This window comes from Sebastes umbrosus, chromosome 11 (assembly GCF_015220745.1).
Source record: "Sebastes umbrosus isolate fSebUmb1 chromosome 11, fSebUmb1.pri, whole genome shotgun sequence".
NCBI lineage: Eukaryota > Metazoa > Chordata > Actinopteri > Perciformes > Sebastidae > Sebastes > Sebastes umbrosus.
In genome coordinates, this window is record NC_051279.1 from 17,037,559 (window position 1) to 17,053,435 (window position 15,877).

At 42.1% G+C, this 15,877-nt stretch overlaps 1 protein-coding gene across 4 annotated transcripts; it reads right to left on the bottom strand.

Moving 5' to 3' along the window:
• Positions 1 to 863: 863 nt before the first annotated feature.
• On the bottom strand, positions 864 to 15,826 carry esrp1 (epithelial splicing regulatory protein 1). Of its 4 annotated transcripts, XM_037784245.1 has the most exons (17): positions 15,691 to 15,826; positions 15,429 to 15,560; positions 14,847 to 15,008; positions 14,619 to 14,735; positions 14,130 to 14,241; positions 13,519 to 13,662; positions 12,309 to 12,363; positions 12,075 to 12,185; positions 11,809 to 11,941; positions 11,628 to 11,670; positions 10,300 to 10,619; positions 8,521 to 8,745; positions 8,183 to 8,435; positions 6,384 to 6,564; positions 4,907 to 5,048; positions 4,347 to 4,436; positions 864 to 2,194 (listed from the first exon to the last, which is right to left on the bottom strand). In XM_037784245.1, the coding sequence occupies exons 2-17, from the start codon at positions 15,558 to 15,560 to the stop codon at positions 2,060 to 2,062; spliced, it is 2,355 nt and encodes a 784-aa protein (XP_037640173.1). In that variant the 5' UTR covers positions 15,691 to 15,826; the 3' UTR covers positions 864 to 2,059. The 4 variants fall into 4 exon arrangements, with proteins under 4 accessions (XP_037640173.1, XP_037640174.1, XP_037640178.1 ...); XM_037784246.1 differs by having other exon boundaries at positions 8,195 to 8,435; positions 15,429 to 15,790; XM_037784250.1 differs by having other exon boundaries at positions 2,059 to 2,194; positions 4,314 to 4,436; positions 15,429 to 15,788.
• Between the last annotated feature and the right edge of the window lie 51 nt (positions 15,827 to 15,877).

Consider the following 15,877-nt stretch of genomic DNA (forward strand, 5'->3'; position numbering starts at 1 on the left):
GCTTTTTTTTACGGTAAAGCAAGAAAAGTATGATATAAAATATAAATACCCCCCCAATAAATACACTTATATCCTATGTAATCATAGATAAAAATTGCTTAGTCTAATTCTTGAAATCTGTAAAATACTGCACTCATTTGTGAAAATTGTAATCAGAAACAAACATTTTAAAATAGGCTAAAACTATCAGGGTTTAAATTGACATGCAAGGAAACACCTTTTGACAAATTATGAAATAAAAACTCTTCTTGTGTGATCACACTGCATTTTTCCTACAGTAGATTACACATATTTCCCACTAAACTCTGCCAGTGAGGTGATACAAGTTGAAGAGAAAAAAAGAGTATTTGGAGCTGTGTTGCATAGATACTAATGGTGTTGCTATGCTGGTTTAGCCAGTGTTTTTCTGTGAGTGGAAGAACGAGTCAGTGTGTTTAAAAGGGATCAAGTAGGGTGGGGTGCACAAGATTGTATTACACAATGCCAAATCTGCCCTGAGGGGGTCCGACATGGTTTTGTCTGCCTTCCTTCTCTCTTCCCCCTTCCTGCACTCTCTATTCTTCACTTTTCCACCCTGTTAAAAAAGAGCCATCCTCTCAGATAATGTATTTAGTGTGTCTGAGTGACAAAAGCTTCTTTGCCATAGCGTGTGTGTGTGTGTGTGTGTGTGTGTGTATGTGTGAAACGCAGATGTAATCACTGAGGACAGTGTGAGGGAGTTCCCACAGTTTTGCCTCCAGCCACATTCTGTCATTAGACAACTCCACCTGTGTTTTTGTGTTCCTGCAAACCCTCCCAAAGTACAGACGGCACAATAAGCACACAGCAAAGTGTCGTGAAGGCGAATAGCGAAATCAAACACCTGAGAGACTTCACATGTTATGTTTATTGTTGTTTCAGCATTGCCACAGCAGGACGTCCTGAGCAGGAGTTTAAAGTCCCACTGTAGAAAGCGACATGGAGCCCAAACGGGGCAAAAATGGCAATTTTAATTCACAAGTTACATGTCAGAGGTGTCCTTCATTTCCTATCCTTCTCAACTTTCCATCTACTCTCCAAATGATTTAATTAAAAAGAGAAATGGCGAAGGGATTTCTGCAGGGAAAACCTGTTCGCTCCATGGCGTCCGTTGAGATGGTGGAAAGAAGACAAGGACTGACGCATCTTTGCGGTCTTATCTGAGTAAAACATGTAATAAAAGCCACCCCAGGCTCCTGAGATTCACTCAGTAAGATGAGAGCTTGTGACCCTGTGGTTAGGTTACAGAGAACTGTCCTCTGTTCAAACGTGAGTCCAAAACAAAGGGCAAGACAACATTGGCATTACACAACATGGAAAGAAACCCATGTAGGGTACATAAGAAGGAAAGGAGGGGGCTAATAACTGTGAGATGTCACATATTTGTAAGTGAAGCCTGATGCCAGGATCAGACTATTTGACAAACTCACAGTGTAACATATATGTTATCATTCAACTGCTATTATATTCATTAGTAGTCTTGTTGATTAGCAGTGCATTGATATTTGGCATTATGTAAACATCATAAAGTTTTACTACTAACTTCTTCATGCACTAAAGCTTCCAATACAATCACTGTGTACTGTATCAAACGTATATAAACACATAAAATGTATTGCATAAACAGATTGAGTATTGAGACGTTATCAACACAGCCATGCATAATACTCATTTTCATCTCTTTCACACTGAAACACACTCACACACACTTTCACTCTTCACAGAGAAGCTCATGGAAAAGATTTAGCTCGGTTGCTACTAGGTCATTCTTCTCTAGTTTGGCTAGCAAAATAATGATTATAATATAATAACATATGTTAAAAAAATCTCTATAAAGCTTTTAAAATACACATTGTGCAATATAAGACAACAACTGCTATTTCTTGGCTAAGGCCACAATGATTTTGGTATAAAATACATTAATTTCTGTTCTTAAAGATATAAATAACACATCTAAAAGACTATTTTTAAAAACCTAACAATACATTACAAATCTTTGACATATAGCAAATTGTCACATGACCTTTGTATGTTTGTGACCCTACAGCAGGGTCAGGTCCAGGTACTGTCCCGCCGGCTTGTTCATGAGAGCGGGGAGGGACATGAGAGGAGCATCGCCTCCGCTGGACTGACCAATCAGACTGCTGTTCAGGAGAGACATGGACTCCGCGGGACTCTGGAGGGGGAGAGGAGGGAGCGTTTGGGGTAAGGAAGAGGGGGAGAGGGGAGAGAGTATTATCCCAGTGTAACAGCATCAAACACAGAGCCCTTACACCAGCACCAGATATTACCCATCACCTTCTCAACCACCTGAAGGCTACACCTGTTGTTATTTCACTACAACACCACCAATTGACCGTTCGCTAAGTCCCGCCCCCCCATTTCCTTTTTATTAATTAATTTATTTTTGATTAGAGGGCATAAACATACTTTTATCTTATGACGTAGATTAAGTCCACCTCAGAATTGGCTTTACAAGATTAAGGTTGATTTAAAACAGTAGATGGCGTATTGAGACATTTTTAACCATGAAATGCAATTTTTTTTATAAATTTGGTTAGAAATGTCAATATTAACACCAGCGTTGATGCATTTCACCACAGTACAGTCATATCATTTATTTTATAGCTTAAAAAACACGTTCAAGTGTGCAGTTACTCTTTAAAGTTACAAACTCAAAGATTCGTTTTGGCGGCAACCTATGACGATAAGCTGTAATTGTGGGTGTTTTTTTGGATCTAACTTCCCAGAGAACAGTGTTGCCTGTGGGACGTCGGTCAGTTGGCAGTTAAAGTTTCATCGTCTGTAGCCATTTTTCCTGGGAATGTGACACCCAGTTCGTAATACTGCAAATGCAAGGGTTTTCACCAGTGCGCCATAGGCCCCATCACCATTGTGTTACCTCAACGATAGACTTAACAGACATTTATTTACATTAAATCTTGGAGATTATTACTTTAGTAATTATTAATAATTATTTAGTGAATAATCTTTTTAGCTGCGAACTGAGAGGGACCGCTAGCTCCAAAGTGCTTTTCTCCATTCTGTATTCCCATTTGATTTTTCTTTCAGCATTATCCTCAATGTTGCTCAACAGAGAAAGAGGACCCCCAGTTTCAATTATTTCAACTTTGTTTCTGAGAAATCATGTTTTATTGGGAATTATGGCATGACTACTAAAATACTACAATACCCATGAGCCTCAGCCTGCGTTGCCATGGAGAAGAATCCAGTTAGAGGCACGAGTCAGCGCGGTAGCAAATTCAAAACGCACGTGTTACAGTTGTTAACATAACAACGCGCTATAGTTGCTGAATTCAACCAAAGTTAACTGATTTAAACGTCAGTATATAAAATAGTTTATAGCTCTCGCTTCCAGCCGCCGTTAGCGGCACACACGACAGAATATTAAGCTTGGTGACGCTTCTTGTCGAAATGCACCTTGGGAGTTGTAGTTAACTTCTCCCCTGAAATTGTTATGTATACAAGCTTGTTTAGACATATGTACATAAACGCCACATTGACTCCTGGATCATACGTCAACATGGGCGCCATATTGGACCAGGCAAGACTGGCTTGTAACCCTATACAAGTGAAAGGGGAAGCTTCTTCTGGATAAAAAGCACTATAACTTCTACATTTCTCAACCGATTTCAATGAGTCATTATTATCGGCATGTATATATGTCTATGCAAGCTTGTATTTTTATCATAGAAGCTAGTTAGCCGGACATGCTAATGATTCCATCTCTCATTGGAGCAGATGAACACACACTTAACGGTTGTGTTTTTGGTTTTAGAAAGGTGTTGTTTTAAAACCGTCCAAACTTGTGAGATACAGCATACAGCTTTTATTAGAGACCCATTCACACCGTTTTAGCATCTGGAGAAATCCCAAAGCTTGACATGTTTACTGTGCCTAGTTACGGTTGCTAAGCTATGATTGGACAATCACCATTCAGAGGTGGGGTTTAGCAAACGGTCAATTAGCCCTCTTGGCTATTCCTGTAGCCCATAAATAACTTCTTAAGAAGACAGAAATGTAGTACCCAGCATTACATGAAGCACACTGCCATAAAAGGCAAAACAATTACAGACAAAAGGATTGATTGAAATCCAAGAAATTTCCTCTAACCACTAAAACCAATCAAAAAAGTGTCCATTGTTACTGCTGCGTGTGGTTAGTGGAAATGTCGCGGCCGTGTTGAGCCCTGTAACCCCTGATGAGACCAAGCCACAGCTACAAACCCCCGTCTAAACTAAAGCCCCCTCGCTGAGCCCTCAGCGAATCCTTACCTGCCACCTGCCTCAGACACCTTAAATACACACCCATTCTTTGGGCTGCGTAAGCAATGTCCCGGTCGGGTCGTGAGCGTGCACAGGCCCATGGGCGTGCATGAGAGCATCCTCGGGGGCATACTGTGTTGTGATGAAGGGGGAGGAATGACAGAAACAGGGGGCTGAGTGACAAGCAACCATAGACACTAACCTAAAGGCCAAATGGACCCTTAGACTGGATGAATGGGGGGGGAGGGGGGGGGGGTGAAAATTTGTTAATGGGAGAAAAATACTGCAGTTTGTCTCTTCATTTTGTATAAACTCTCATTGATCAAACCCCCGGGATTCTTCACTCTCTTCCAAGTTAAAATAAGACTTGAGTTCCTACAATTCAAGTCTAAGCAAGCAGCAGTGCATGTGTGACAGAACAGGGAGAGTAGACAGGATAAACTAGTTTGATAGCCTCTGGGCAAACACAGTGGATGCCTGACGATACACACCCACAACAGAAGGAGATTTGAATATAACACTTGGATCCTACAGAGAGGTATGTGAACTCGGAGGATAAACTGTATTAATAAAGAGTTATTAAGCATAGATTTGTCTCTTACCTGGTATGCCTGCATGGCGTTAATGAGGTCTTTGACTCCGTTGCTGTTGTATGTCAGACCTGGCATGCGCATCAACCCCCCCTGGGAGGAGAGGGAGGAGGGGGAGGGGAAGAAACCTACGGTGGTAGGTGAGCCAGGTGGACTGGAGAAAGACGAGAGAGAAGGCACAGACAGACTATCATGAACATATCTAATAAAAACAAACAAATTATGACTTGAAAGCTGCATGTTTCTCAGCAAACAAAGCAAATACGTAACACATGACTGGGAATAACTTTGGGCGTCGTCTATAAATGTTTTCTCAATGACCAGGGAGAAAACAGAGGTCACTGAAGTTTACCAAGTCCTCTGATAACAGTGTTCAGTTATTAACTACCCTTGTGTCCCGGCCTTTCTCCTTGCCGAGGCGCATTTTACCAAAGCTGCTCCTCTTTTTCCACTTTGAGCAAGAGACTATTTTTGCTGTATATGCACACAAATTATAATAAACTAGAGTAATTTTGTAATTATTGCAGTCCAAATAAGTAGCTGAGCAGCATTAGACTTTGTGTTATTTCACTGTAAAAATCTGGCAAGTCAGCGACAAACAAGGCGCTTTTAAAAGGCTCACCAATGCGCAACATGTAATTAGATACAGTATCTTGAAATGTTTTAGTGCGCTCGTGTTCTTCAAGTTACCATAATAATACCTCTGCAAACAGAACGTTCAGTAAATCAAACATATAAACAATACCAGTTTAGATTCTTATTATTCGCTTACTCAGCAGCAAGTACACAGTCTGACAGGCCGGGTTTAGGACAAGGAAGCTCTTAAATCTTTCTATTATAGTCCTGAAGTGGTTCACTTTATGTGTGATTATCACATACAGTGAATTTGCAAGCACGTCTGAATTGAAAATTTCATTTGACATTATTGTGGCGGCTGGACACAGGCAAGCTCTCACAAAGAGATTCAAATTATTATCATGATATATTACAGCATTATTTCAGCATCAATATGGTTTAAATGTGGTTTTGGGGTGTGAACCGAAACCTGTAATTTCCCCAAAATAAACTACATTCAGAAGTAGGGGTGTCGGGATACCGGCGTTGAGGATAACTGTGATATTTAAAAAGAATTAAATATTGATATCATGTTAATAATACACGTGATAATATTGTGTAAATAATCCAGTGTCTCGTAATGGTTCCAGATTATCTCTCAGACACCCATATTTTGAGTGTCATTCATTTATAATAAACAAAAGTTTAGTTCGATAATATTGTTTTGGCCACAATAATCGTGTAATGAAAATCAGATATCGTGACAGCCCTATTCTGAAACAATAATATTGAGTTATTGATGAATCCTATCACGAATAATCTGAGGATTTGTGGAAGATTACTGAGAAAACTGGAATTATAAATCCTATCAGATATTAAACATGAAGGGCTGTATTTGAAAGCCACTCTGTTCATTTGTAACATCTCTGTTTACCTTGGGTAGTAGGCTGCGTAGTTCATGTATAGCTGCGCTGAGGCCGGGTAGTAGGCATGTCCAGGTGGCATGGGGCGTGGGGCCAGCATCACCTGACCCATGGGAGGGTAGAGGGCGGCAGCGGCCTCTGTAGACATGACAGATGGAATGGGGGCGAAGGAGTAGGATGGTGGAGATAGACCTGGAGGAGAGAGAACAGAGGAATAGACAAAACACTTCAATACAGACTAACAGAAATAGAGAGTCGTGATGGTAAAGTCTGGTCATTGTTTGTTTCTGAGAGAGGCGCTCATGCAAACGTGCAAACAATGACCACCATTACTCAGCACCTGACACATGTCTAATTGATGAATGCATGGAGCCCTTATATATATATCCATTATTTGCAAAATGAGAGCAACAATGCCCTCAGAGCACAGAGATTTTGTCAGGATATATTCTGCAGAAAAACAAGTAAGACCCAATTTATTTATATGGTCCGTACCATTTTAGGCCTATCAGTGCCGTCTGAACACTTCCCTCCTCCCCAAAATATGTTGTGGCTACAGGCGCGGTATGTTTTTACCTGGAACAGGGACTTGCTGTCTACCTAATCTCTATAAACAGATTCTGCATTTGCATGTTGAATCCGTAGGCAGCGGGACACGATTTTGGTATCGGAAGCGTTCTGGTTTTCCATTTGTAGTCCGAGTAGTATTGGCCAATCACGTTGGAGCAGACTTTGGTTGGTAAACAGTCCGCGTGGTGAGCAAAAGAGGCAGAACGCTTTGACTGAAATGCAGTCTGGGAACCCACCAGCTATTGTCTGACGATGATTTAGCTTTTTATTGGTTTGAAATTAGCTTATAAACTGGCTACTTGTGAAACAATCCGGTCATACACGTTGTCTCTCAACTCCAACTCCAGTCTCGAGTTGCTAATCGGAACTACAGAAATATAGCTCCTTGCCCCCAGAGGCTTATCCGTCGTCAGACCGATACCCGATAGGTTCCAAGTTGCTGTCTACCTGTCTAACATGTTTTGCTCAAGAATCATGAAATTGCCATTTTGTCTCATCATGACCTCACTACTATCTACACGCATCTAGCTGGAATCCCTGTGCTGTGTACTTTTCACTCTAGTGAACATCTGCACTTCATGTCAAACAATTCACAAACAGTAGACGTCTTTTTGAAAACTAGGAGTGCACTAGTGCACATTTATGGTGAAGGACTACAGACACGGAGAACAAGGCACATTTCTACGCACCAGCATTCAGCTCTTCCCACCTTTCCCACAGCTCCACTGATTGGACAAGCACAGGAGACGCACACACACACCTGTGGTGGGCCGGTCTACTGAGGCTTGAATCCCACAACCACCACTACCAATCTGATAAGGCTGGAGAGTTGTAAGCCATTTTGACTTGTTATAGACTAGCTGTTGTTGATTACACTATTCCAACCCTGTCAGATTTTGATGATCAAGCAGTGGTAAGGTGATAAAATTAAGAATGAGTAACAAACATGCTGCTACAATCAGAATGTGTGAACAACAGGTGAAAAGGCAGAATAAACAGTTAACGTGAGGTTTCTCAGTGCATGCAGATGGGTAATTTAATCACACTAAATTACAAAGAGGTACCACACACACAAACCAACACACACACGCACACACATTTTTGAGTCCTCCTGGTCAGACCAGATGTCCCCTACCTCCCACAGTACTAGATTGGAGAAAACCCAGAAACCCTGCCCCCAACGGCAGGAGCCCACCTACCCTGCAGTCCCGAAGCACCCCCAGCTCCCAGCAGCACTTACGTCTGGACTTACATGGCGGCGGGCTTAGCCCTGTCCCACTCCTGTTCCGGGTGTGTGCAAGTGTATGTGCGTGTGAGAGCGAGCCTCCCATCAGCACCAGGCCCATCTCCTCTGTGTTGCAGGGGAACACCTCCACGTAGCGGCTGTTTGCCCCACGCTGGCTGGACATGACGTGCTTGTGGAGACGCTGCGAGGCCTGAATCGCCCGCTCTGGTGAGGTCATCTGGATGAAGCAGTCGCCTGATGGACGAGCCTTGAAACAAGAAACAGTGAGAAGTTAACTCTGCAGCTGAGAGCATGTGAGTCCATGGGTGTGTCGGTGCGGTTATTGCATGTACCTGCTGGTTGAGGACCATGTGCACGCCATGTGGTCTGATATCGTGTGTAAACTCGCCCAGGAAGGTGAGGATGTCCTCTATGCTCGCCGTGTACGGCAGCCCCCGCAGCCTCAGGCAGTCCCTCACACTACAGGGAGGGGGCAGGAGAGAGACTGGGGGCAACATTGACACCAAGGGGGCAGGGGCCACAGAGATCAGAGGGGCCGACGAGTACCGGTTCAACACCTAAAACACACAGTTACAAATTACACACTCTGCCTGCGGCAAAGACAGTCGAGGAGGAAGAACTGACTTAAAGGAGCAGTGTGCAACATTTCGGGGGATCTATTAACAGAAATGGAATATAATATCCATAACTATGTTTTCATTAGTGTATAATCACCTGAAACTTGGAATCATGTTTTCGTTAGCTTAGAATGAGTCCTTCATATCTGCATAGGGAGCGGGTCCTCTTCACAGAGTCCACCATGTTGCTCTGCCATGTTTCTACAGTAGCCCAGAACGGACAAACCAAACACTGGCTCTAGAAAGCCTTTCACGTTATTACATTATCTAAAGGTTACCATAGTTTTCTGCTTGTAAAAATGCAGTAACGTGAGCGGAGTGTAAAACCGTGGTACCGCCAGCCGCCATCTGAGTGCCATTGCTCCTAAAGTAATGTTATTATGGTAAGGATGGCCTCTGAGCTAGGCGAACAGCGTTACCTCGGTTTAGCTCTCTGCGGCTCACGTTACCGAAGTCTTGGAAAGGGAGGAGTGAGCGGAGGGGTACTCAGTTGGTTGCAATCTGCAACCAGACCACTAGATGCCGCCAAATCCTACACACTGTACCTTTAAAGGAACAGTGTGTAGGATCTGGTGGTATGTAGCGGTGAGGTTGCAGATTACAACTTCTCCCCTGTGCCACAGTGGCCTACAAAAAAAAAGTATGTTTGTGGGACGTGAGTGGTGAAGCAAGAGAGAGAGAGAGAGAGCAGTGGCAACGGGAGCGAGTAAAGGGAGCAAGTAACGTTATCGACTCCGGTCCAAGCAGGAAAAGTTAACAGTGTTTGTCCGTTCGGGGCTACTGTAGAAACATGGTGGCGCAACATGGCGGACTCGCTCCCTATATAGATATGAAAGACTCATTCTGAGCTAATGAAAACACAACAATTCTTAGTTTCAGGTGATTATGCACTAATGAAAACATACTTATTAATATTATATTCCATTTCTGCCAATAGATCCCCCGAAATATTACATACTGTTCCTTTAAACTGAGTCTAGTTTAGGGAAGCATTTCTCCCCTTTCCCAGATAATTTGTAAAAATAAAAAAAAAAACACTCAAACACCATAGTACATACTCGCTATTACATCTTGTGCACAACAAAGACTACACTGTGTTTAAATGTGTGTTGAAATGTCAGTCAGACGCTGGCTTGTTTGCATTTCTGGAGAGAACCAATAAAACTCCTCCGTCTGTCATACATAAAAGCTTGAACCTCTGCATAGATATGGTTGTGGGCCGTGAGCTTATCAGTCCGCGTAGATAAGAAAATGAGTCCACATGTGTTCATCACACAAGAGAGGGAGAAGGACTGAGGAAGACCAACAACAGAAGAGAAAGAGGGACTAGTAATCTTTCACAGAGCATTTGTGTGTAGGGAAACACACACACACAAACACACACCACCTTGCTATGCAGGTCCCACCCATGAGCCCTACTCCAATAAGTCCTACAACTAAGGAGAAAAGAAACACACCCACAAACATTTTTTTCGAGGCGTCACTCTGACGTACCTGTTGGACCTCTGCTGCTGTACTCTTGAACAGCTCAATATATCTTCTCCCCAGGATTTCCTTGTGTTTCCTCAGAGCACACTGGGCGTGTTCCTCGCAGGCAAATAACACGAAGGCGTCGCCAGTGGGACGCCCGTCTGGATAGCGAACAAATAGGATGCCGTCCTTCCCTCCGCTGACCGGACACGTCTCTTTGAGGCCCTCCCCCGGGGAGAAGAAGGTGAGCACCTGCTCGTGTGTGGCGGTGAAAGGGAGACCTCGCATCCTCACTATGATCTGGTCCTCGCGGGACAGGAATATTGCTACCTCATTGGAGGTACCTGGCACACACACAAGGTCACAGACACACCTATTTAACCACAAGTATATAAATAGAAAGGATCGCACTGTAGATTTCAACACTATGGCCTTTTTGCCTCTCTTATTCTACAACTGAACCAATAAACATGACTCATATCCCTTCATGATTTTGAGTAATGGTCCAGCCCTCCATTTTTATGATGATAAACATCACCACCATGAACTCAACAGGTAATCTCTGTCTTCTGGGAGTGTTTCTACATATGAGTAACATCTTAACTATGCCGAGTTGACAAACTTGTTGCCATCCTAAAAAGCTGTGTAACTATTAATAAACAAATCACGGTTTGGTCATAACTGCTAACTTTTTCTACAAGTTAATATTTTCCCTTAGAGAAGACGACTGGGCTGAAAAACCTCTAACGGGCATAAAAAGTCCACTTCAAAAAGTGTAGTTAGGGTGCTGGGACATGTTCAGATCCCCAAAATCAAAATACATAAGCGTGGGAGAAAATAGTTTCCTTTTAGTTCAAGCATTCACTTAGCTACGTCTATATGTCCATGTGCGTATATACAGTATGTATGTATGTTTATAGGGTATGTGTATATGTACAGTATATACAGTATACCATTGTTGTTTCTTTTAGTGTATTTTTAACGTTAATGTATCTTTAACAATTGTTATTTAATTTGTCCCTGGTGTTTTTGTTTGTTGAATCTTTAATTACTTACAAATTAAATTAAATTAAATTAGATTAGATTAGATTAAATTTATTTATTTATTGAAATCATAATTGAAAAAACAAACAAACACATGCACAAAACCAAACAGCAGGGTATTTTGGTTATTAAATAATTAATTGTGGGTGGATTTTCCCTCAAACCAGAGCAGCAGCACCAAAGAGCTTCAGGACTTAATTTGGTCAAACAATATTGTCTACAAAATACCAACGTAATTATACTAAACGCCTAGGTTTGCTGTTGTTAGGGTAAAATACTGTACAGTACACATGGTTATATCTTCTCACCTCCTGCTATCTTCAGGAAGTCCTCTCCTGTTGCTTTGTAAACCTGCCATTAGAAAGGAAAAAGATAGAAATGAGGAATTATTATCACTATAGGTGTGTAGCTAGGGAAAAGACGTAGGTGATTAGATTAGGTCTAGGTAGTGTGGCTGATTGACTAACGAGTGGGGTTCAGACAGGTTACCTCTATGTATCTGTTGCCCATGTGGTGTTTGTGTCTCTGCAGTGCCAGGTCTCGGTGTTCATCACTGACAAAACGAACTAGAGCTTCTCCGTTCCTCCTCCCCTGAGCGTTAAGACACAACGCAGCCCCTCCTCTACACAACACAACACACAGAGCGTTATACAGGATGTTAAACCTTGTGTCAACAGCAGGTTTCAGTATACATCATGTTGACTGATCGACACAAAATCCTCCATAGATGACTGTTAATATAGCTGCTGACATACTTGGCAATGTTGAGTCCTCTGAAGAATCGAGCGATGTCCTGGTCAGAAGACTGCCATGGCAACCCTCTGGCTCTGATCACCGTGTTGTCACACACTTTCTCCATCTTACTGCTGCAAACAAACACACACATACACACACACACACACAGATATTAGCAGAGCAGGAGTGGACATGGAGTTGATTTCAGAGGGAGAGAACAAAAAGAATATTTGTCTTGAGCAAACTTTACTCACCAAGTGCCGGTCTCAAACTTCTCACTGACTCTCTCCTGGGTAGGAAACGTGTGGCCTGTAATGGGAAAGCAACAGAGTTTGGTTTCCATAATCAGATCACTAATTAGACCACATAACTGAAACTAATTATAGTCATTTGTAATAAACATGATAATGGTCTAAGGCCTTGGGGGTAAAATGCAGACTATATTTTGGATTTCTGAACTGAGAGTTTCCTTTTACAGAAATCAACATAGAGAGCAAATTACTTAAAGGCAACTCACAATTATTTTCATTGTAGATAAATCTGCAAATAATTATCTCTATTTATTGATTTACCCATTTGTGCTTGAAATGTGTAATATCTTTGGGCACATGGGACTACTGTTTTTTCAAATAGACTCCATTATATTTTAGGAAAAAATATTAGTCCGATGTGCCCAAACACTAGATACTGTATAGTATAAGAAAATGTCTGTATTACTAGATATAGTATGAGAAAATGGCTGTCTCAGAAACTACAAGGAGCACAATCAAGTATTTGGTATCTATAAACTCATAACAAATTGAATAACAAAGATATGCACACATGTGTAGTGTAAAAAATATATAATATACGTCATATGGAAAACATTTAATAAACCCAATATTAGCATTTTCCTAATTTTTCAAAAATCCTGACTTAATAAAAGTGTGATATTTTTTATGTGATCTAAAAATTTCAAATGTTGTTCTGTTAGATGGCCAAAGTATGACCAAATTACCAAATAGTACCACATTTGTAAGACTTTTGAGCAATCAGAACAAATGTTGTGGTATTTTTCCTCATCATACTACAGTCTTTAGGCACAAATGGGTTAATTGTTTGGCATAGAACATGTCAGTAAACTGGGGAAAATGCCAGAAATTAAATGTCTTGTTTTGTCGAACCAATAGATCATAATCCAAAGATATTCAGTTTACTATCATATAGGATAAAAAAAAGCAACAAATGCTAACATTGGAGAAGATGAGACCATCAAATAATTGGCTTTGATAAATTACTAAAAACGATGAATCGATTATCAAAACAGTTGCTGATTCGTTTCCTGTTACAGCTCTAATTATCATCCTCGCAGTGCTCTTGAAGTTGCACACTTTTCCGATCTTTCCCGTAAACCCACATCTATGTCAAACTAACTGACAAATCCCTAATGGTTCACTTTTGTGTCAAATCATGTATAGTACTCACTAAATGGCTCAGAAAGCAGGGCAAGGACGATGCTGCCCATGATCTGGACCTGCTGAACTGCTACTTCTGCAGGCATTATGGCTGACGGATCCAGCGTGGATGACGGGTCCCACATGGCGGGCACGTCAACAGGTATACTGAGAGCTGAGGAGGAGGCAGTCAAGGAAAGCAAAAAAGGAACAGCGAAAAAAAAAGTCTAACAGTTCAGAGACAGCAGAAAAGTTTTTGTAGGTATGGGTATGTGACAATAGAAAAAAAGGCACAAAAAAGAAGCACACACACACACACTCTCAGAGATGTTAGTTATCCTGTTCCAGTGGGTGTGTGGGGTTTGCCCTGTTGGCTAAACACACACTCGTCCACTGAGCGCTTAGTAAGGTGCTGCCATTGTTTCCCTATTTGCATTTCAAAACCTCTAGTCTTGCAGCCAACACCCCGTGGCTCATAAACTTCTAATATGTGTGTGGTGTGTTTCTGAGCGATACATGTGCTCAAGAGACCGAGCTGAACGTGCGGATAAATAACCATAAATAACAATAAATGCATATAACAGTGTTCAGACATTCGCTGGCGCACCACCAATGTAAACAGGTGACACTTGGAAAGGATACACTCTGCCATGATGTGCACATTCAAAGTCTTGGGGTCAGGTGAGGGGAAGTGGTTCTTGAACTCTTTCCGAAGGTCAAAGAAGGAGTAGAAACAGTCTGGGACCAGGATGTTCTGGAGAAGGGAAGAAATGAAAAGAACGGATGTGAACATGAGGCCCGTCAACAGCTGCCATTTTTATTGCCGTCATATTTGCTGTTTGCTCAAAGCCAGTAGAATAATGTCTGTGTGACACAGGTTTTAAGACGTGTGGGAGAATGTCACTAGCTTCATTGTGTAGCCTAGGGGTTGTTCCATATGCACGGGTACAGTATGTCCATGGGCGTGTGTCATTAGACAGGTTTCTTTGGCCGTAACATTAAATTCAACCGGTGCTGACACAGCACATCCCTTTGTGTCTGTGTGTGTGTGTGAGCGCTGAAGGTTCCTTGCAGCTCTGTGAGTAAACATCCGCCCACGCTGCAAGGCGTTCACCCACCCAGCTCGCTCACCTTGCTTGCGGCCTCGGGGTGTATCACTTGACGGATGTGGAGCTGCCCGTCTGTACACAAACACACCGACGTGCCTGCGCCCGCGCTGTTCACCTCGTTTGTCAGTTGTAGATGAAACTGTAAAAACACAGGCGTCAGACATTTAGGAAAGAAATTCTATCAGGGCAGAAGTAGTAATTACTATGTAATAAAATGTGTATTTTTTAGTGACTTCAGTGAGGTTGTTACCAGGTTTAATGCCGTCTCCAGACTTGTGGCTGTGGAGACATTATCTGCTCTGGAGCTATTCTCCTCTTCTACGCTCTCCTCCACCACATCTTCCTCCTCCTCTTTTTCTTCTGTCAGGTCTGAGAGGTCAGGCTTAATGAGGAGCTCATTCACCTTGCCCAACTGGTTCAGAGAAGAAAAAAAACTGGTCAGTCTTGAAACAGAAGACTACATAGAAACTCACATGCTGTAGGCTGACATAATAGCCTCACATGGCTGTAACATAGACATGTATTACATTTATATTATCACATAGAAGAAGGCAAGTTTAAACATCTTACAATGTAGACATCATTAGGAGAATCTATTTGTAATCTCGTTCTACTGAATAACTTCAGTGCCTATTTCCAGCTCATATATGTTTACTCACCTGAGTCACAACATTATTATAAATGAATATATAGATAAATCATTTGTATTTAAGTCTATTTCAGACTAGAGTTGTTTACCCGCCCACTCCTTTACTTACCACTATACATTTCCTGCTTTTCAATAACAATAACTAGCTTTAATAAGTATTGTTTAGTAATAACTTTGTTTTACCTTTTTGTTCTTTACATCCACGAGCTGCCAAACCAACTGCACGAGCTCCTTCTCGTCAGATCCCAGCAGCTCTCCGCTCGCGCCAGATGTGGCGGTGAAAACCACCACCAGGTAATCTACCTGCGCCGTCATCTGAACACAAACACAGCCCAAAAAAACACACACAACTAATCTAATGCTGCACAAAAAGTAGGCTATAAAGGACAGTAACTGAGGAGACACGCGGTGAGCCGAGAGGTATAAACACCTTTACTTTGATCACCTGAGCGTAAAGGTGAGGTTTGTAAATCCAAGTTTGGTCGCGTGTTAAATGTTAGTGAAGCCTCCCGCAGTCACCATCGCGGAGTAATGGCTGCACGCTCCTCGATTTATGTAGTGCATCTACCTGTGTGACCACGTGACTCTCTCTACCTGGCCCCTCCCTCCTTCAGGTGCTTCATAGATTATAG

Bases quoted from the DNA above. Each gene is read 5' to 3' on its own strand.
- esrp1 (XM_037784245.1), bottom strand. From the start codon at position 15,560: ATGACGGCGCAGGTAGATTACCTGGTGGTGGTTTTCACCGCCACATCT. The intron at 15,009-15,428 runs GTAAAACAAAGT...TCTCTGAACCAG, and splicing joins TGGATGTAAAGAACAAAAAG to TTGGGCAAGGTGAATGAGCT. The intron at 4,437-4,906 runs GTAAGAGACAAA...ATCACAACACAG, and splicing joins ACGCCATGCAGGCATACCAG to TATGCCCCCGAGGATGCTCT.